The 23,626-nt window shown below is 37.4% G+C and overlaps 1 protein-coding gene across 4 annotated transcripts in view; it reads right to left on the bottom strand.

The window, feature by feature from the left end:
• LOC132123776 (semaphorin-5A-like) overlaps positions 1-23,626 on the bottom strand; it is a 183,344-nt gene that overhangs the window by 17,134 nt on the left and 142,584 nt on the right. For all 4 annotated transcript variants that reach the window (XM_059534408.1, XM_059534407.1, XM_059534410.1 and 1 more), the window contains 2 exons: positions 15,589-15,814; positions 8,491-8,700 (listed from right to left, as the gene is read on the bottom strand). In XM_059534408.1, the coding sequence (XP_059390391.1) occupies positions 8,491-8,700; positions 15,589-15,814 (436 nt within the window). The remainder of the gene's footprint in view (positions 1-8,490; positions 8,701-15,588; positions 15,815-23,626) is intronic.

Genomic DNA, 23,626 nt, shown 5'->3' with positions numbered 1-23,626 from the left:
TTTACTACGTTTGAGCGAGTGGCAGAAAAGTTGAATTGGCCAAAAGACATGTGGGTGTTGCTTCTCCAATGTAATTTGGTAGGCAAAGCTCAGGAGGTTTGTTCTGCATTACCTGTAGGACAAGCTCTTGATTATGATGTTCTAAAGCCGGCCATACTAAGAGCTTATGAGCTCGTACCAGAGGCCTACCGTCAGAGATTCAGAAAACATTCCAAAGCAGCTAAACAAACATTTGTGGAGTTTGCTTGAGAGAAAAAGGTTCTTTTTGATAAGTGGTGTGCTGCTAGTAGGACTGAGACATTTGACCAACTTGAGGAGCTTCTTTTATTGGAGGATTTCAATACTTGTATAGCAGAAAACATTGTAATGCATATAAATGAGCAGAAGGTAACAACGCTCGCAAATGCTGCAGTGATTGCTGACGAGTTTGTTCTTACACACCGAACGGTATTTCCCTCTGTGCGTCAGTCCAAAATTGTGCTGTTGGTAGTTAATGAGTCTCGTAGAGAAACGAGTAGAGTGTTCCGCTCGAAGTCAGACTTCTCTCATAAGCCAAAAGGGTCTGAAGAACGGAGAGTTTGTTCTTACTGTTTGGATCCAAACCATCTCATTTCAGAATGCAAGGCCTGGAAGCAAAAATCGGCTGGGACTAAACCTAAAAATGTGGCACTTGCTCATTCAGTGGCCTTATCAGAACGAGCTGGTTCGTGTTCAGAGATCGACGCATACAAACCTTTTCTTATAAATGGTCTTGTTTCTCTTCTGGGCAGTGGGGAGAAAAAAACCTGTTCTCATGCTCCGTGACACTGTTGCACCCAAATCGTTTATTTTAGAGAATGTGTTGCAGTTTTCTGAGCAGACCTACACTGGTACTGATGTATTGATTCGTGGAATGGAGCTAGGCTGTGTTAAGGTGCAGCTACATAATGTTTACCTTGTCTCCGATTTAGTTTCAGGGCTGGTTAAACTTGGTGTTCGTGAACAGTTACCAGTAGAGGGTGTAAGTCTTATCATCGGTAATGATCTGGCGGGTGGAAGAGTCTTCCCTTTCCCAGTCGTTTCTACTAACCCTGAGCTGGATCAGTTTGGTTTAGCATTCAAGTTTCCATCTGTTTTTCCAGCATGTGTAGTGACAGGGGACACAGGCAAGAAAATATGAGGATGTGGTGGATTTATCTAGTTTGTTTCAAGACTCCTCTGACTCGATACAATGTGAACTATCAGTTGAATCTGAAGGCCGGAGGGAGTCCAATGATTTTTCTAATTCAACCGATCTTCCTCTTTGTATAGGAAAACAACAGTTAGCTGCTGCTCAGAGATCTGACCCCTCTCTAAGTAGCTGCAGAGAACTTGCTGTGGATTTGAGTACAACTCCAAAAATTAGTGTGTCTTATTTTTGGTAGGGTGAAGTATTGATGCGTAGATGGACACCTTCATTGGTAGGTGAGGCTGACTGGAACTCTATGTATCAAATTGTTCTACCTTCAAGTTATCGGTCTCAAGTTTTAAGACTTGCTCATGAGCATTTCCTTTCTGGACATCTTGGCATAACCAAGACGTACAAAAGAAATGGCAAGCACTTTTTTTGGCCAGGTTTGAAATCTAGTTTATCTCAGTTTTGCCGCTCATGTCACTCTTGTCAAGTAGCTGGGAAACCCAATCATGTAGTTCCTGTGGCTCCTTTGCAACCTATTCCGGTTATAAGTGAAACGTTCGAGCGTCTGATAATTGACTGTGTTGGGCCAGGTCTAAATCAGGACATCAGTATGTTCTAACAATTATGTGTGCAGCCACTCGATATGCTGACACGATTCCCTTGCGCTCACTAAAAGCAAATGTTATAGTGAAGGAGCTAGTGAAGTTTTGTTCCGTTTTTGGCCTACCTAGACTTATTCAGACTGACCGGGGAACTAATTTTACTTCCAGAGTGTTCCAGCAGGTAGCAAAAGAGTTGGGTGTTTGTCATCGTTTATCGTCTGCATATCATCCTGAGTCTCAAGGAGCGCTTGAGCGCTTTCATCAAACTCTAAAAACCATGCTTCGAACTTATTGTGTGGAAACTGAGAAAAACTGGGTGGAAGGTCTGCCTCTCTTAATGTTTGCAGTAAGAGAGACCATACAAGAGTCAACCGGGTTTAGTCCTGTGGAATTAGTATTTGGTCATACTGTTCGAGGCCCACTAAAATTGCTTAAAGAGCATTTACTGTCTACACAATCCTCACCCACATCGGTTCTGGAGTATGTGAGTTCCTTTCGTGAGAGACTTCATAAAGCTTGTGAAACTGCAAAAACTCCTCTATTTCCAGTGCAGTCCAAAATTATTGCACATTTTGATAAAAAGAGTGTTGCACGCCACTTTGAAATTGGTGCTAAGGTTCTGGTCTTGTTACCTGTGCCTGGGTCAGCTTTACAAGCTAAATTCTCTGGTCCTTACACAGTTGACAAAAAACTGAGTGATACTGACAATGTAATTTGCACCCCTTATCGTAGGAGGCAAACTAGAGTCTGTCATATCAATATGATGAAGCCCTACATTCTAAGGGATGGAGGTGAAGCTACTGACTTGAAAGTTGTACCTGTCATGTCTGCTGTTTTGCCCCCTGTTTACAGTCCTGAAAATGATGGATTGTTTGGATGTGAGGCGACGTTTTCAGGTGGACATTTGCAAAACTCCGCCATTCTGTCTGATCTAGACACTTATTTGTCTTATCTTCCTGTTCAACAACGTGGTGAAGTGGGTAAATTAATCCAAGAGTATCCTACTTTTATTCTCTTATGTTCCAAGTCAAACGAATGTACTTGTTCATGACATTGATGTTGGTGAGAATCCGCCAACAAAGCAGTTCTCGTATAGAGTTAATCCTGCTAAGCGTGAGATTATGAGGGCTGAAGTCCAGTATTTGCTCCAGAATGGTCTTGCAAAGCCTAGTGAAAGTCCCTGGAGTTCACCTTGCTTATTAGTCCCAAAACCACATTCGACTTGTCGCTTTTGTACAGATTACTGGAAGGTGGATAGTATCACTAAGCCAGATTCTTTTCCCTTGCCCCGTTTAGAAGACTGTGTAGACAGAGTTGGATCGGCTAAGTATGTTACGAAGCTTGATCTTTTGAAAGGCTATTGGCTAGTTCTTTTAACACCCCGAGCTTCAGAAATTTCTGCTTTTATGACTCCAGATAACTTTTTACAGTACTCTGTTCTCGCTTTTGGGATGCGAAACGCACCTGCGACATTCCAGAGGTTGATGCATAAGGTACTGGCTAACGTTCCCCACTGTGCAGCATATCTGGATGATATTGTCATCTATTCGGATGGGTGGCAAGAACATCTACAGTCCCTTGAGTATGTTTTCCAGTGCTTGGAAAAAGCTTTGCTTACTGTGAATTTGGCCAAATGTGAATTTGCAAAAGCAGTTGTAACCTATCTTGGCAAGAAGGTTGGTCAAGGACAAGTGCGACCAATTGAGGCTAAGGTAACTGCCATGTTGGAATTCCCCACTCCTATTAACAAACGTCAGTTACGCAGATTCCTGGGAATGACTGGTTATTACAGAGGGTTTTGTAGGAATTTTGCATGTATTGTGTCTCCCTTGACAGATCTTCTCAGTACCTCTAGGAGCTGTGTGAATGTGCATTTCTAGCTGCTAAAGAGATTCTCTGTAATGCCCCAGTTCTCTCTGCACCAAATTTTGATCTATCTTTCAAGTTCCAGGTCGACGCCTGTGCTAGGGGGCAGGAGCGGTGCTGATGCAGGAGGATGCTGCTGGTGTAGATCATCCTGTATCCTACTACTTATCTCTCTCTTGTTTCTGCTCTTTCGCCAGGTTAAGAAGCAACACCTTTTGTTAATCAATGCTCCTAAGTGTCAGCCTCTTCTGATTCGCTCTTGTGACTATTCTCCTAACCATAAAAGCCAGCTAGTTCTCCAGTGCAGGAGGGACGGGAGATTTTCCCTCTGTCTCTCTTGTGAAGAGTCCCTGTTGCAGACGTGTGGTTTCTTTTTGGTGACTGATTGTTGTAGGACTCTTGTTATTGAATCCCTGAGTGCAGGGCTAGTTGTTTTCCTGTTTTATTTATTTTCCAAGTACTTTATGATTTAAAGAAGCTGTAGGGAAGTGGGTGCCATTTTATTTTTATATATTCTTTTCTCCTGTTTATGGGTAGTCAGGGAGGTAGGTTTAGTATTGTCTTTTGGTTTGCATCGTTATTTTGTGTTTGGGTTATTTAGGTTCCTAAAGTATTTAGACTTTGTTTGTTATTTTGGCCTTTACCCCCTCCTGAACTTAATTTGCTTCCATGTAGATGTCTCTGTTTCTTATGTTCTATTAATCTTGATTTTTGTTTAACTTATGGTCTGGGTGTTGAATCAGTGCTGGGACAGAAGCCAGGGGCTCTGAAGACGTTCAATTGGTTTAATTTATTTGGAAATCTTTTTTTTTTTTCATCTGTTCCTTCTCCTCTACCATAGACAGGGGAGATCGTAACAGAATTGGGGGCTCGTCACAACAATTTATAACTTTGCTTTAAGCAGGCAAATTAGGATGGCGTCGACATGGTCACTTGTTCACCCATAGATGATGCCGTTCGTTTGTGGTTGTCAATATTCAAAGGGGTTAGTTACTGATCTCTTTGTTTGATTGCCTTTGAATTCCTTAAGGGGGGAGGAGATCCATATATTGGTGAGATAGTGTAAACCTAATCAAAATCCATACTATCTCCAACGCTTGAGGAATTTAATCGGTGTAGGAAAAGTGACTTGTTGTTAATAGCTGACTTCTATAATATGTCTGTTTCTAGAACAGCGAAAAAGCAAGAGGTTAAAGACGAATTGTAAAGGAAGTTAGTGGAAACTACTGTTTTTCCAGAGCAGGTGCATGAAAGGGGTGGAGAGATGAAGTGAGTTCAGCTGGCATGGATAATGAGGTATCGTATTCTGATCCTAAAATTGCAGTTCAATTAACCCCTTAACTGTCACCCCGTCCCGAATGTGGGACGCCTAGGTTTACTTCACTATATTACAATCTAATCTAATCTTGACAAACTATATATCGTTGGAAAGGTCTAAGACTCCCAAATATATATTTTACCAATGTTTTTTGTTAAAAATTATGTAGGAACTTCTTTGTTGCCTTTTTCTCTATCACATTTTAGAAATCATCAGCAGTTATATATCAACTGAAAACTTCAAAATTCATCCTTTAAAACCCATTTTAAAATCAGACATTGCATTAATATGTAAATGGTACATCAATATCATGTTACAAAACGTTTTCACTTGTAACGAATATGCAGTTCATGGGTTCTGAACTAATGAATCATGGTTCGTTCAATCTAAAACAATGCAAACCCAAAGCTTGTAGATTTTGAATTCAGGCATATAAACCCAACTCTCTCTAAACTAAATGCCTGGCCTGGCGCCGGCCTGGCTGGAATTAAATTATTTACGACACTGGACGAGAAATTCCACAGTCACGTGAGCATCCTCAAAGGAGAAACAAAACCCATTCCACAACACACACACACAGACACACACATAAGCACACACACACAATTTACGCTCTTTATGTAAGTCCTTAATAATATGTATTTTGAATATATATGGTGTGTTGCATAAAGTGGTTAATCCTGTTATGTGAGGATTATAAATTGCTGACTTGTAAATTGGAAATGTTTCTCCTAATTTTAATGTTCTCAAATAGAATCATGAGTTGTAACCCTACCCCCTTGACCAGGTCGTAAAACTTTATGACCTAAAAAACAGGACAGGAAAGCTAACTCTTAGAAAAGAGAATAGTACCCTTTTATTTTCTCAATGTATTCTAAATGTATTGAGTATTGCCTTTTTGTGCAGTAGATGTTTCCGCATATAAATTGGAGTATCTGCAGTTTTATCATGTGTTAATCAAACTTTAAATGTGTGTAATTCTGCATATGAATGTAAAATTAATGAAAAATGTATTAATCAGGAATTACAAACTTGCTAGAATATCACTGCTGAAATCTGATAAGCCATAACTTATTAGAGAGGGTGTTTCCCCAGAGACAAAGGAACGTTTTTCCCGCTTCAGATCGCGGACGTTCATTGGTTGTTCACGCAAACAGAGGCGTGAACCAGTCAAGCCATAAGAACTGACCCAGGAAGTTCCTCCCTCTCTTACCCCGCTTGTCCTTCTTCGCGCTCTTGGTCCGCTCTTCTATCGGCATTGATCTCAGCACGACGGCTGAAGAACAGCCGTTCTCATGGCTCCTTCGGGAGTTTTCACCGCCGTAGCTTTCATCTCCATTGTTTTCATTTCTTTTACTTACTAAGTTCCTCTCTACACGAGGAAGACGAATCATTACGTTTGTTGGACCTTTCAAATATTGTGAGATTCTGCAGCAGCCCCGGAAGACACGAAAGAACACGTCTAGCTACAAAGGACCACGCTCACACGCACGCTGGTCTGGAGAGTCACAAAGTGAGCACATGCAAGTATCATTCTTTATGGAGATTTAAATGCTGCTTAAAGTTTGTCTATAACCTTTTCAAGGTGATTTGATTTGCTGTTGTCTTTCAAGGGTTACCGTCTGTGAGTTTGCATAACTGAGCGCGTAATTCTGTGATCACGCCTAATTCTCTTGCCTCTCTCCCTCTCTCTCTCTCTCTCTCCCTCATTTGGATTCCGTTATGTCTTGTACAGGGTTTACTGTCTGTATTGTTGTACGCGTATTTACTCTGTGTGATTTGTAGTTTGATGTATTATTAGTTAAATTATTAAAAACCAATATATATTCATGATTGCCTCTAAGCGCTCACATCACGAGTCAATGAAATGTCTGATCTTTAGCTACAAGTTCTTTACTTTTTAGTAACCGAAGTTTCATAATGATAGGATAATGTTTTCATGGCCAGAAAATATTTTTCCTTGAATTATAAGAAGTGATAACTTTATTGAAAGTTGATAAGTTAATCTTACGGCTGTTTGCTGGACAAACCACTGTTTGATTTGCGGTAATTTACAGTAAGAGATATCGCTATAATTGATATGAAGAATGGAATATTGACATTAATGAGTAAATTACAGTGCCTTGTAATGAGTTATTTATATATACAATTGACCTATTTTTCATCTTCAATAATTTTAATGTAACTGTCATATGAGATATATATATATATTAATCATATTCCTGATTAATTATTAAAATTCCCTATGTATCATTTGAGTTAATTATAATGTACAACCCAGTGCGGCTACACAGTCATGAATTATAAAAATTTAGGTTAGTATCATGCACATTCAAGTCTATCTTCAAAAACGTGAGTGACAGTTAAGGGGTTAAAAGAACTTGATCTAGCATTAAAAAAACACACAAAATTGGCTTGTCTTTTTTTTTTTATCGCATGTTGATGTCTGGAATTCTTCTTTATTCCCTGCACACCAGTAACAAATTGAGAGAGGACAGTTTTTAATGATTGTCTCCACAAAACATAGAAACATCTGAAGAGAGAAGTCTGCATTATATTTGTGTTGTATGAGAGTTTTCAAAGTAAACTCAGTATATGGGTGTACCTCTTATTTTCTGTTCCTTTTCAAGTAAGTGCTTGTGCTTGACTGGAGATCATGTTAACCTCTATCAGAAGATTTTCCACTAAACTAAACTGCAATGTAACTGGTACACAAACAAGCAGCATCTTTCTGTCCTCCTAATTCTAGTTTGAGAACTTATTTTAACATCTTTATAAAATGTAATCACAAGCTGGGTTTGATTAAATGTCTTTACATATATAATGAATAAAATATAAAGTTATCAATTTAAATATATAATATTTGAATTTGAAATAAAATCATTTAATTTCATGCAACTGGATCAGTCTGTGTAAGTGATAATTTTTGTTTAAAGTATTTTTTTTACAGAAATTAATACTTTTTATTCTGTAAGGATGCATTGAATTTACAAATGTATCAGTAACAACTTTATGATGTTACTTATTCTACTAATCAAATCTTCAAAAAAAAAAGTTTTCCACAAAAATATTAAGCAGCACAACTGTTTTCAACATTGATAATAATAAGAAATGTTTGTATCAAAATCCGCATCAAATCAGTATATTAGAATAATTTCTGAAGGATCATTCTGAAGGTTTATGATAATATAGATTTGATAGCACAAAAATAAATGAAACTTTACAATGCATTTACATAGAAAAACAGCCCTACTTTTATTACCTACTTTTATTTTAGTTTTTTTATCAAATAAATGCAGCTATGGTGGGCAAAATATACATCTTTTTAAAATAGCTAAAATCTTACTAACCCCATTTATTTATTATTATTTATTACTGTTTTTACATGAAAAACTTTCTAGTTATCAATTCAAATAAACTATATTTATATATACAATTTAATTTCAGACTGGGGCAAAAAGTGGAGAAATCCGTGTCTGGAGAAGAGGTTTAATCACAAAACTATGAATAGAAAAAGTTTGAAAATATTGATGTATGAGGAGTCTAACCTGGACATGGCGTAGTATTGCACTCCTGGAACTCTTGGGCAGGACCGAGGCAGGTGATTCCTCCATATTTGGGTTTGGGGTTGGAGCAGGTGCGTTTGCGGTTTCGGATACCTGAGCTACAGTCCTGACTACATTGGCTCCAAGGGCCCCAGACAGACCAGCCTCCATTTACGGTCAATCCAGTGATCCGTCCAGAACGCAGCAAGTCTCCTAAAACAAGAATAAACACACACAAGACTGGGTCAAATAGAATCATGAGAATCTGATGCTCTTAAATAAACCCCGACAGGGTTTTCATTTCAGTATTTAATATATTATTAATATTTAAAAAAAATTTTCAATCTATTATAAAACAAAAAAACAATTACTGAACTGTCCCTGTGAGCCACAGCCATTTATCCATTCTGAGCAGGTGATGGCGCTACATGGGTGGACCTATAATCTCTCCAGCACCAGTCCAGAGCACACAGCCCTCTCAAAGGTAATAGTCTACTTCATAATCTACTCACACATCAAAGCAGGGGGCCCAGCTCTGATGGCTAATGGCAAGGGTACAAAGGTGTCAGTGCATGCTAGACCGGCAGGTAAACAAACCGTGCTGCATTCAGTGACTTTAACCAAGAAATGACTGACTATATTGATTTTTAAGAAAGTGAAGTCATATTATGGAATTGGATTTCGACTTTGCTGTGCTTGCTGGTTGTTAAGATCCCATGAATAGTGAAGAAGACCGATTGCAATTAAATACTTTAAAAAAGGCAAAGCTCTGAACTTTGCTGACCCAGTTTCTATGATTTGTTAGACAATAGGATCAGGGATACATCTGTCGAGTGAGATGGGTGGCATTATATCCTGCACAATCAAGAAAATGAATAGCTCATGTGGATTAAGTGTGTGGCTTTTATGCAATTCCCCAGAGCTGTCATAAACTGTCTGGTGGTCACATGCGCTTATTAAAATTTACGGGGTGGGCAATTGTGGGACTCCCTGATGGGTTTTCGTAGTGGGTGGTTAACGCCTCTGCAATTACAAGCGTTCTAGCATCACAAGAAACACAAATGGTCAATTGAACAGTGTGGGGTGCTCATAAACACCAAAAGAGTCCAAAAGTCTAAGACCCCTGGTAAAAATGCTTCTCTTTGTTTTAAAAAGGGCCCGAGCACAGAGGTGCGAGGACCCTGCTCTGTTTATTATTATTATTCCGCTTCTTCTTCTCCAAAATGAATCGCATTTTTGAGGGGTTAAACATGCTCAAAAAGTCATAATACTTTGCACACGCGTAAAACCTGGTGAAAATTTACGTCTGATATAGGATTCAGAATAGGGTGTGGCAAAATGGCTCGACAGCGCCACCTATAGTAAAAAAAATCAACGTACATGCACGAAAATTGGCACACACATGTAACACACCAATACCTACAAAAAAGACTCTTGGAGCAAAATTCTAAACCCAAAAGGAAGTCGGTTATTTTTAATATTATGAGCAAATCTTGTGTAATTTTTGTCATTTCCATGCATTGTATTTCAACGAACTCCTCCTAGAGATTTATTCAGATCAACACCAAATTTGGTATGCCTAATCTAAAGGCCTTTGCGATGTTAAATTGTGAAGATCTTGAGTTTTCGTTGAAGAGCGTGTCCGTGGCGGCCTGGCGAATTTCGATGATTCGCCATGAAAAATGAAGTTGCGATAACTCAGACATACAATGTCCAATCTGCCCCAACCTTCACATGTTTGATAAGACTCTGAACCTGAACAGATTGACATACCCATATTCAGTAATAATCATAGCGCCACCTATTGGCAACAGGAAGTGACATATTTTACACTGCGACAAACTACTCCTAGAAATTTTATGACATCAATGTCTTTTTTGTGGTCAGTCTAATCTAAAGGCCTGTGCGATGTTAAGTTGTGAAGATCTTGAGTTTTCGTTAAAAGGCGTGTCCATGGCACCGTGACAAAGTTTGATGTCTCGCCATGGGAATAAAATATGTTATAACTCATGCATAAAATGTCCGATCTTCCCCAAACTTCACATGTGTGATAAGAGTCCTGGCCTGAACAGATCTGAAGGCCAATAGTCCATCGGGTGTGGCAAAATGGCTCGATAGCGCCACCTATACACTTTCAACGGAGTGCGCCTCGAGCTACGTTTCACATACATGTACAAAAATCGGTACACACATGTGACACTTCAATACCTACAAAAAAGTCTCTAGGTACGAAATCCAAATCCCAACAGGAAGTCGGTTATTTGGAATTTTCTCTGCAAAATTGGTGTTGTTTTTGCCATTTTCAGGGGTTGTACTAACGAACTCCTCCTAGAGATTTATTCAGATCAACACCAAACTTGGTCAGTTAAATCTAAAGGCCTTTGCGGGTGCGAGGGCCCGTTCATCACTGCTTGCAGCTTTAATTTCTATTCTATTTTAGGTATAGTATCGGATTTTTACCAATATCTGATATGCCAATATTTTTCAACTTATTTTGGCTGATACAGATATATTTCCTTTTGTTTGGAAGTCTCTCCTGGTGTTATATATTATACTATATTATAGATTTTTTACTTTGGTTAGTTTTTAAGACTAAGATAAAATTCAGATAATATTGTGCATCCCTATTCTATTTCATAGTTTTTATTTAATATAATTTTAAGTATTTTAGAATCAAGAATTATATTAATTAGTATTTTAAAGTAAAAAATTATATATTTTAGTAATGTTATTAAAAATTTTAAGAATAAATTACATTTTTTGTAACTAATGAATATAATTTAACAGTTTTTAAATCATAAGTTATTATTATATTGTAATTATCAAACATTTTCTTTTAATTTGTAATTTTTTCATTTTAATTTAGTTAAGAAATTATAATAATTTGTAAATATTGAATAAAATAATAATAACAATTAAATAATACACTTATTCGTACATTATTATTCATAATACATACATTCATGATTGAATATAATTTAAAAGCTTTAGAAATTACATTAATATGAAATTATTCAATCTAATTTAACAGAATATAAATAAAACATTACATGATTTGTAACTACTGAATGAATTATAATAGCTTTTAAATGAGAAATTGACATTGCAATTATAATTTAATAGTTTTCTAAAGAATTACAAATGATATTTTTCTAATATTAAAACTATTTTAATACTTTTTATTAATTAATTATTTCACATTTATATTATTTGTAACTGGCAATAAATAAATAAATAAATAAATATACATATATATATATATATAAAATACAAATTATAATGACACAAAATATAACAAAATAACAAAATATAATGACACATTATCATAACAATTTGAAAGAAAAACTGAACTGGTTTAAGTCTGTTTTTCTTAAATAAAAGCAGCACTCGAGATGCATGAACCACAAAAGTTTCAAGTTTGCATTTAGTTTAGGTTCAGTTTTAAATTAGATTTTTAATCCCAGATTTTCAGATGTTTTCAGACTTTTGGGCCTGACTGTATAAAGTTGAGACCAGAATCACTGAGAGTGAGATTTTCTATTTTGTATCCAAGGACATGTGTGTGTAATGCACCACAGAGAAATTTGCCAGCTGAGATCCTAAGGTCTGCAGAATCTGACATTGAGTGGGATTCTAACTGATGGCAGATCTGTGGGGAACCGACAGTAAATAGCCTTGGAGATATCAGCTGCTTCTCAGAGAAAAGGAGGAGGAAAGAAAGAAAAAAAGAGAAAGACAGAGATGGAGCTGTCCGTGCAGCACGATATTTAGATGAGAAAATAGTGTGAAACTCACACGCTAAAATGATGTGCTATTGTTTCTGAGACAAATGAAGGTATCATTCATAGCCAAATTACAAACCTGGGCCATTATCAGCTACGGCCTCTGGCTTATGCTGCAAAGAATCTCAAGGTTTTAAGATAAGTAGCTTGACTGTTGGCAGCATTTTCACTTTAGCCACTGCCATTACTCCAGCAAACAAATAGATATAATGGTGCATGTATTGATTTTTATTGTACTGAAGGTTAAGCATTAAACACTTGCACTAAAAGAAAAATGGTGCTGTATTGCTACAGAGCCTTTTTTGTGCACTAAAAAAATCGTTATCGCCCTCTCAGTAACTATAGCTCATGAAATTGCAAATTTTTAACCCTCATTTTCACAGTTTGTACTTCTTAATGTATAAACTGCCCAACTACTGGATTGACTAATCAGTGGGTTGCCTGAACAACTGATAACATAGTAACTAATTAATAATAATTAGGCTGGTCTGAGGTTCATATGATCCCGATATTAGAGATCCCGGCATATTAGAGACATTCTTGTTTAAAATGTTCAACAACAGCTAGATGGAGCAAAACAGCACACAATGCAGGGGTCTCGAGATGTTCTATTGTTGGACTGTCTTTAATTTGCTTTTTTTTTTTTTTACAGTGTAAACTGTTTTAAAGCAAATGCCAAGAACTCTGTCTGCATGTTAACTTGAGCACTGCTGAAAATATATCAGACGACTATATGATTGCAATCCTAATCTCATAGGACAGAATTTTAACACGTAAATTAACTGATGATCATCAAGGTTTAGTCACACAGGCAGCAGTTTATCAAAGAAAGTGATGTTCTTATCTGACAATGTTTTATATTTTTATTTAGGTTAATCTACTTATAATAATTAAGTAAACAGACTGCAGCTCACTGAATCAGTGTGTGAATAACGGCAGCTGGTGCGGACACTGATAATTTCTTTAATTTTCTCTTAAAAAGACAGCAGAGAAATCAAGGAACCTTATCTGCACAAAGCCGATTCATATTTGCCTCACACAAAAACTGACATCAAATGCATTTCCAATCTGAAAATGTCAGACCTCAAAGCCTTGACAAAATAGCAACAAACACGTGACTTCTACTTGACAATGCCAAGGTGACTTCCAGAGACCTGCTCATTCAGTTCATCTGCAGAAAACTGAATGCCTTAGTGCTTTTATAAATACTTTTTACAAAATGAAAAGAGACGATTTTAACATAAAACATAGTATGCTTCAAAGATTGGTATTAGCTTACCAGCTAATCTAATTCTAAGTCATCGAGTACCATTGAGTGTCTAATCAACACGAATATTGTGTTGACAATATTCTAGTTTAGAACCCTTGATGTAACCACATACAGTCATTCCTCCACTTGAGATTGTTCCACATGAACTCTGTGCAATAAGACGCTGTGTTTTATCACCCTCTTTTTCACACAGGCATGGCTTAAGGATTCAAATCGATATGGGCCAGCCGAGACGTGAGGCTAAATCTTGGCCAAGTGGCAGCCCATTCATTTTAAACTCATCTTCCCTTGTGGCTTCACTGACATCAACACACATCTTTAGTGTGAAGGTGATTATAGGTCTAGGCCTCCTCTGTACGATATGCAGCACATTAACAACTGTCCAAAAGCCCTTAGAAGAAACATCTGTCATAGCGGGGCATGCAGCAGTGTAGCTGGGTGCTTTAAGTTAAATTATGGTTTAAATGCAGAAATTATTCATGTGTATGTTGGGCACTTAATATTTGTGAAAAATACTGATGCAGCACATGAGAGTCTGGTGTGTAAGAGAAATACAGATCGCCAGGAATACTAAAGATAAATATTAAAACTAACTTTGCAGATGATGTTAACACCTCTAAAAATGGCTGTGTGTGTCTTTATATGCACATATGTATAATGAACGTAATTATCTTATGCTCACCAAGACTGGATTTAATTGAATAAAAATGTTGTAAAATTAGTAATATTTTGACATTAGCATAGTTTTAATAGCCATTAGTCCAGTCATCAGTGTCACATGATCCTTCAGAAATTCTTTGAATATGCTGATCTGCTGCTCAAGAAACATTTTATATGACTATCAGAGTTAAAATGTTGTGTTACATAATTCTTATAAATATCCATGTAGACTGTTTCAGGATTCTTAGATGAACAGAGTTCAAAATAAGTTCAAAAGTACAGCATTTATTAGAAATTAAAAACTTTGTAACATTAAATGTATGTGTGTACAGTATATTTATGTACGTATATATACAGTATGTGTGTGTGTATGCAACTCTACACACAAGAATATATATACAGCATAGACTACATATTTTACTTGAATTATGTTTTGTAACATTATAAATGTATTTTTGATCAAATTAATGCATCCTTCCTTAATAAAGTATATATGTATATATATATATATATATATATATATATATATATATATATATATATATAGACACAACTTAACACATAATTAACATATGGGGTTGATTTCCGGTATTTTAGCTTTCAAAAGGAAAAGCTGCATTTAAAAGCAACAAAAGATTTCCACAAACTGGCAAATTAAATGTTTCTGTGCTGGTCCTTATATGGCTCTGACTCGCTCATAAAACGAAATGGATATTAGTGAGATGAAAAATCTAAGAAAAATAGCCTAAAAAGAGCTTTGTGTGTGGTATCTCTTAGTGAATGTCTTTTGAAGATCAGAGCTTGACTGCAGCATATGAGTGTCTATAAACATCACTCATAAACATACGTTACTGTTTCCACTACATATCTGTCTAATATCTCGGCACCACTTTGATTCCCATAATTACTCAGTTGACAGCTTGTTTAGAAACCGCAGCTAGTTCGCAGATGTGAAACCTAATGCAAGGAGGTAAATAAATTAAATTAAGTGCAAGTGTTGCACTTTGCCAGAGAGGAAGACCCCCGACCACTGAAAGAAATCACATTCACTGATTTGACTTCATTAGCATGTTCCTCGTGTCTCTCCGAGGCAGAATCCAGCCAAGAGCACTTGTGTTGGGTGAAACGACACTCCAAAAACCGATGAACCCACATAGACAAGAGAAAGAGAGAGAGATAGAGAGAGAGAGTGAAAGAAAGAGAGAAGAATTAAAGTACATCATGTTGTCTTTCCACTGATGGACAAATAGATCAAATGGCTTGCCTCAGAGTCACAATGGGCTCACTTCATCAAAGATACAGGGAAAAAGCAAGATGAGAGCAGAGAAAAGGAAAAAGCTGAGTGACAAATGAAGAATTGCAGGCAAGAGAGACAGAATGAGATCTCACCATCTGTGGAGCAGCCCGTGGAACCGTCGCTGGAGCAGTACCTCATCTCAATCCGCTGTCTCCCTACTTCCAGCAGACTGGGCTCCGTTACTCTCGCCTTACAGGTGTATCTGAACCGCTGCTCATAGTGCCCGCCATTATCTGAGATATTCACCGGTGTCCATGGGGTCCAGGGAGTGGTCTTCTTTAGATCCGGGCAAGGGAGGATATTACAAGACTGGAATTCCTATACAAACCAGCAAAATATATGATCAGTTTATATAAGACAATTTATTTATATTTTTGTTTTTATTTTATATAAACATGATTATACATACAATACATATACATGTTAATACATATAAATATTTATAATATGTGAGCCTTGACCCAGTCATAAGGGTAATTTTTTTTAAAATTGAGATTTAAATAAGCTTTCCATAGATGTATGGTTTGTTAGGATCTGACAATATTTGGCTGAGATATAACTATTTGAAAATCTGGAATCTGAAGGTGCAAAGAAATCTAAATATTGAGAAAAATGCCTTTAAAGTTGTCCAAATGAAGTACTTAGCAAATGCATATTACTGATGACAATACATTTTTTATATATTTACGGTAGGAAATGTACAAAATATCTTCTGATATCATCTTTTAAAATTCTGGGACTACAGCGAGTTTCTGGGTCCGTTACGTCACAAACCCAGAAAAACCCTGCACCCGGGAACAGCAACCAAGGGTGTGATGCCATGCTGTGCTGCTTTAGAGAAGAGGAAGAGAAAACTAGGGGTGCAGGTACAAATCTTTTCATATATGAATCGCGATTCTGTCTTCAGATGATTCTAATGGATCCACAAGTTTCAAAATCATATGTTCTAAAGCAGCGGTTCATAATACTGTTCCTTGTGTAGCCCTGCTTTGCACACGCTGTGCAACTCTCTCTCATTCAGATCATCAGCTCAGTAAATACACTCATTTTCACATAGCTATGAGATGCTTTGTACATAGATGCACGTGCAGTTGCCTTACTGTATTACAGCTTTAATCAGGATAAAACCATATATTAAAAGATAACCAAAGCAGTAGCATTTACATATAGCAGCGTATATAAAAGTATGAGACAACAACAAACAGAAAACATACCATTAAGAGCCGTGCTTGCATCGGGCTCAAATTGATAAGCAATATAGACAATGCCAATGTTTACAACCTGAGCACATGCTGCTGAGGTGAGGGGCGGGACATTCAGACGAGCAGACGGTTTAGCCAATCACAACACAGTGGACCAGCTATCCAGTCATGTATTTCTGAGAGAGGAGCTTCATAAAAACAGGAACTCATTGAAGCGTTAAAATGAGAAGAGACAGAGTGGTGTGGAATAAAGGTATATTATGTGAAAAATAATGTGTGTTTTTTTCCAAAACGAAGCATTAACACATGTAGACTGCACCCCATAAACACAATCAAACCTAGAAAAATACAAAAAACTAAATGGTCAACCACCCCTTTACAAATATTGTTAAATATTATTACAATTTAAAATAAATGCCATTACTCCAGTTTTATTACATTACATTACAATTATTATAGGTACTCAATTATTATTATTGTTATTTTCATTTTAAATATAGTTTTTTTATTATAAATGTTGAAAACTGTCTTTGTTTTTACTACTAAATATTTACAAATGTAAAACAACAGTGATAGATTTTAGATTCTTGTCTTTATTGAAAAGGTAATTGATCAAGCAGAAAAGGTCATTGATCAAGTTTAATTTATGACCTGTGAGGAGAAAAAGGCTCTGAAATATGAAGTAATATATAAAAAGTGCATTTTACACAAGCTAAAATGCATTTCAATTGGAATGGAAGCTCAAAGAACTGGCGAAAAGATAAAAATGACATCACATCCTAGTTCAGCGGGAACTTGCGGCAAATCTAACCTCTTAAATTCCTGATTGTTTTATTGTATTTCTATAATTGATATGACATCTACACTGCCTGTATCCTTGATCTGTACCAGCAGTTATGAGCTTTTAACCCTTCGATTTATGATAATGTAGAGCGTCTTCGGATACCAGTGTCTTATACTTGATGCAGTCAGATTCATGTCCTGACACCTTAATAAATTCGCCTGAAACAAAGAGCTATAGATTTCCTGTAAATCATATGTGTTCAGTTGGTTGAGTGGAGCGCTGTGTCCATTTTCTCTGCATTTATGTATGCTTAATAGACCTTGAATGACTGCCAGACCTTGGCAAAATAAGATAAAAGTCCTTTTTGTTCATCCGTCAATCTGTCAGACAGAAGGAGAGCTTATGTGAAGCACTCAGATGGCTGTCTACTTCACCTGCCAATTCCTCATCTTGTATCTTCTCACCTCCTTTCTCCTTAGGAATGGGGAGCAGCTGAGGTTAAAGATATGGAAAATGTTGGACATTGTTTGCTGTGCGGTCTGACCATCTGTTTTTGTTTATGCACTCTCTTTGTTAATATTTAATAATGGTTTATAAATATGATGAAATGAAATCAGCTGACTTAATGCTTTTTACCTCGCTGAGCATCAACACATCAGCTAGAAAGACTTGAACACAGAACTTTTTGCTGTATGTTTTCTCAAGAGACAGAGAAGGGTGTTGGGTGTTGTACTTGTGTGACTACGCATAGTGAAATGTTCATGGTAGACTGCACTCTCAAGAGCACAAAAGCAAAACGAGTAACCCAATAATTACATGCTCCCATTAAACATTCAACGTCTCGATGCCTCTACAAACTAACAAACTAAAGCTACAAGCTGTATAAAATCTATATAGTTAGCCATTAAAATATTAAAGAACCTGGTTCTTTAGTTTCAGCTTTTCATCACTGTGGGAGACAAATATGATGGAAAAAAGTTTTTAGCACATTACATTTATTTGAAATAATTGATATCTAATGTATATTTACTTATGTGTGGGTAAACACACACACTTTATACTATATTTACTTTACAAAAACATGCAGTGATATTTAATTACAAAATATACATACATTATGGACAGAAACTAAAACTCATTGCATAAGCTTTACTAAACTTCAAATTTTATGATTCATTAAATAAATGTAATGTTCTATATAAATGTTAAATGTTCTAAATAAATGTTTAAATAAATGTCTAAATAAAATGAAATATTTCTTTCTAAAGCCACTTTCTGTAGTCTATTTGATGCTTTTCTCTTACACAATACACAATACATAATTATGACCTCTTACACAATAATGACCTTTATTTTTTATCTTTTCAATTCAATTAGGTAGATGTTCAGATGGGCGAACACCTACATGTGGGCAGAACATTATAATGGTGGTTTTTAATATTTACTGATGTGTTGATATACGCAGCCTGATACTTGTGTAACGGTCCACCCATGATGTCTTAAATTTGAAAATTTGACATGACCTTAACCGAGAAAAATCAATCATGTTGTTTTTTGCCGGTAATAATGTTATGTGTGGCTAATACACCCTCTTGGAATGTTTGCACTCTTTCCCACTCCTCTATCATTACTTATCCCGCTCACAATTTTCATTTCTATAATTCTCCATCCATCTCACTTTATCTGCCTCTTCCTTTCCCTAATTCTCTATTGTTCCATTCTTGTTTTCCTGCTGACAATCTATTCATTATCCCCTATTCTCTCCATAGTTTCAGAAGGTGCACTCCCCAAGTATGTTTTTCTTCCTCAGAATTACTGTATTACTTAAAGTTCTCATCTGTCACTAATGCGTTATGGCTAGTAGAGACAGGGGTTAGGGGATGCCCTGTACCAAGCTCTGCTGGTCCCTGTTCGGTCTCCAGGCATTTGCTGACTAATGAGTTGTCCCACCAGCCCTCTCTGGAGCTTTCTAACATCATTACATCCACTCTGCACACATACAAAACCCTCAATCCTTTGTGTCTTCACAAAAATACAGGGTATCAGCAAGTGTGTGTTGATCGTAATTGGCCGTTCTACACCTCACATCTTTGACACTGAATGCCCCCGACTCCGCTGAGATATGCAGCTTCTACTATGTTTTACAGAAAACAACAAACTCCAATCCATTACGCAGGTGTCGCTGATTACATTCATTACCGGCAGTTCACCTGAGACATGCCAGCTGGCCATTCCAGAATGGACCACCAAGATAAATAGACTCAATTATTAGTACAGAAAAGTGCACAATCAGTCAAACAAGACTACGGAGCATGATACACTCTGTCAGTGGGTCTAATGAAAAATCCTGTCATTTGGGAATGTTCAAATTCCCTGGAGAAAACTTGTCTATAGGAGCACAGCGTCGAGTAAAATAATACCCATACATAATACACATACATAGTCATTGTGGAGAAATGGGATACAGGTTTTTTTGGGCTTCATAGTTTTATGTAGTAGTTGAAAATATATTTGGAAGAAATTAATAAAGAAATGTAAGAACTCTCTGAAGATCCAGATGCCTTTATAAGAGATTGAATTGAATTCAAAGTACAAATAGGCCTTGATTTACCATTAAATAAAAGTTATTAATTTGTGTGTATATTTTTAGTGACTTAATAAAATTAATTGTGCAAATGACCAAGCTATTTGGAAAAATTATTTAAAAGAAAGCTAAACGGTAGACATGCCACTCACTAACAACTCATAACCAAATACAATTTTATTTTAATTAATAATTTAATTTGATATACAATAATATAGGCTAGTGGTCGTTGCAATTTTTTGCCCAGCCTTACTTATTTGAACCAGAATATACAGACAATGAGCTAAGAGAGATGTACGTTCTATGTCAGAACGCAGGTTCCTGCGACAGCAGCAGGAGCTGAACGCGTGTGAATCTGTGTCAAAGACTGACATGGAAGAGAAGAAATTGTTGAATGAAGTTGTTATTTTTGTTTTCTTTGCGAACAAACCGTATTATTGTATCTTCATAAATTACAGTGGAACCACTGATGTCCTTACTACCTTTCTGGGCCTAGCAATGTTTCAGTTGCATTGCTGTCAATGGAGGGTCAGAAAGCTCTCAGATGTCATCAAAAATATCTTAATTTGTGTTCTAAAGATTAAGGACTTATGGGTCTGGAACGACATGAGGGTCAATAATTAATGACAGAAATTTCATTTTTGTATGAACTATCCCTTTATGAATTTGACTAAATCCTAAAATATAATATTTAAAATATAATATAACATATAGACATTTGTAATTTACAGATTTAATATTGTAAAAAAGTACTACACACACACACACACACACACACACATGTATATATATGTAACGGAGTTTAAATAATGCTGTTAAATTCATGGATTAATTGGGGGAAACTCGACATTGGCTGGCTGTTGAGTCACTCGCATTTGTGTGCGTGTTATTGTAGGCGGAGTTATGTAATTACCAGCAGAGTCTCACATCTCTCACTGCTGGTAAGTCGCATCAATAAGCGCTGTGTCATAAACAGAGTTTAGATTCTTTTCAAGTGCAAGGTTGGACTTTAATATTACACACAAGTTTACTTCATTTGCCTGTCAGTTCCTGGTTCTGTCAGTAGAGTCAAAATGTGTTATTTGCGATGATTAAATGTGATGCGTGTGTATGTTAACCTGCTAGTGAACTCCGAATCTATGTTTCATTTAAGATTTCTGAGCAACGTTGATGCTTTGATGTAGCCTACATTAACCAGCTTTTGGTCGTGTTTGTCCCAGGTATGTTTTATATTTTACATTTGTCATGTTCCGTGTAAAAATATATAAGCTGAATTAAGTGTTAGCATTAACACGTGCTATATGCTCACACGTGCTGAACAGAGTAACAGCGCCATTTTAGGTCTGAGTTGTTCTTTTTCTGTATTTCAATTATACAAAAATATGCAAAATGATGGTTACTTAAGGTTATAGTTTTTCTGTATTTATGTGAAGTGATGAGAAATGAGAACGGAGACAATTTTTTATTTTATTTCTTTAATGTGTTTTATTTTGAATTTTATTCCACTATATGTTCACGATCCCTCTGTAAAAATGTAAATCCAGCAGAGTCTCACATCTCTCACTGCTGATTTCTGAGCAACGTTGATGCTTTGATGTAGCCTACACTAACCAGCTTTTGGTCGTGTTTGTCCCAGTTTTGTCTGTCCCAGGCCAATAAAGCAAGATTTGAGTAACCATCCACCTGCTCTCAGTGTGATTTCATCCACACACACACAAACAGTCATATATATATATATAAATATATATAAATATATATATATATATATATAAATATATATAAATATATATATATATATATATATATATATATATATATATATGGTTCCTCGAGTGAATGAAATGCTGTGTCTGAGGATGCTTTGGGAAAGCCCTTCAGCATGTCCAGCTATGAACCATGTGTGTAATCAGTCCAATGGATAGGCGAGACATCATTGGCGGGTGACGTCAGAGACCAGGAAGCTTAAAAGCACATGCGGCGAAGCCGGCATTTATCCTCTAGGAATGACGCAAGCACTGGCAGGAATGCGGGAAGTATGTCCCCAAGATGCAGCTTCTTGTTCTCTCGAGGAACCATGGTTATATGTGTAACCTGAAACGTTCCTCTTCAGGAACTCGAGCTGCGTTGGAGGACATTTGGAAACAACTATGCCCATGCCACAAGACTTTCAAATATCTGCCTAGTGTGGAAGAGCACAGCTAAAGTGAGAGAAGGAATTAGAAGCCTAACAAGTAATCGGGGACATCCCGCCCAATGGCCAAACTTCAGAAGTCTTGACCCCCAAGAGAGGGGAGATCAGAAGACTTGAGGCTTTAGGATAGTATTGTGATCCACCGCTTAGTATAAGCTTCAACTGGCCGGAGGCCAGCCTCAGCGCAGCATGGAGGAAACAAGTAACCACCTGAGCCTGGCCAAACATTCTCCAATCTGCTTCACCACCTCAGGGTGAAGCATTCGTTCCCCGGGCATCAGCCCCTGCCTCAACAGGATGCCTGCTCCCATATTCAGTTGCCCAGGAATGTGAACTGCTCTCAGTGAGAGAAGTTTGCCCAGGAATGTGAACTGCTCTCAGTGAGAGGAGTTTGCCCTGGGACCACACAAGGATCTGGTATGCTAGTTTGTACAAACGGCGTGAGCTCAGACCCCATTGGTGGTTGATATAAGAGACCACTGCTGTGTTGTCGGTGCGCACCAACACATGGTGACCTCTTAGGTCTGGGAGCCACTCCACAGACCACGGGAAGGGTGGCCACTCATGACTGCACCCCAACTGGTAAGGGATGTGTCCTTCACTAGGGTTACACTGTGACAAGGAGCTCCCAGCCCTGGGATAGCCAAATAGTCTACTAAGGGAATCAGACTCTCGAGACTGATCTCTTGTGTCATCAGAGTAGTTAGCTTGGTGCCCTGAAGTGGCGCACTGGCAGGAGACGGCCGAACTAGCTGCTCTAGAGACCTCCATAGAGGCAACGATCCTCTTAGTACTGCTACATTTCTGGCCTTTTCACTAGAAACCTTCAGCCTGGGAGCGCCACTCTGACTGTAGACTCTGCCGAGTATGAGAAGTGACACCTGGAACACGGAAGGGTTGGGATTGCTCCCGCCCAGCAGCCCTTGCTGACCGCCTCAACCTCCTCAGAGGAAGAGAGTTAAACACGTGCTCTCACTCAATAAATTTTATCCCAAAATCCCCTGTATATCTAACTTCACATACTGTAGTCAGATTAATATTTCATTTTTTTCCTCAGAATAAAATGTAGTCAAACAACCAGATGATTAAACACTTTCTGGTGTAGAAAGATTCACATCAAAATCGAAATGATGTAATGTACACATTTCCTTCGGCAGCGCGCGAGCCACTCAGTCACACAAACAACACAAACCTCCTCAGAGAAAGATGGCTGCAGCGGTGAAAGCGGGGCTGGCAACGCGAGAAACACCAGTGAAGGTTCCCCTCCTCAAAGAGAGCCTTCTGAGAGTGAAGCAAAGCAGTAACAAACGCTCGCATCGTGGGCCATCAACTCCATCGAGAGGTGATTCTGTGTGCTTCACTCTCAAGC

Source organism: Carassius carassius, chromosome 42, assembly GCF_963082965.1.
Source record: "Carassius carassius chromosome 42, fCarCar2.1, whole genome shotgun sequence".
NCBI lineage: Eukaryota > Metazoa > Chordata > Actinopteri > Cypriniformes > Cyprinidae > Carassius > Carassius carassius.
Note: the sequence above shows the minus strand (reverse complement) of the source record. Positions and strands in the feature narration are given on the sequence as shown.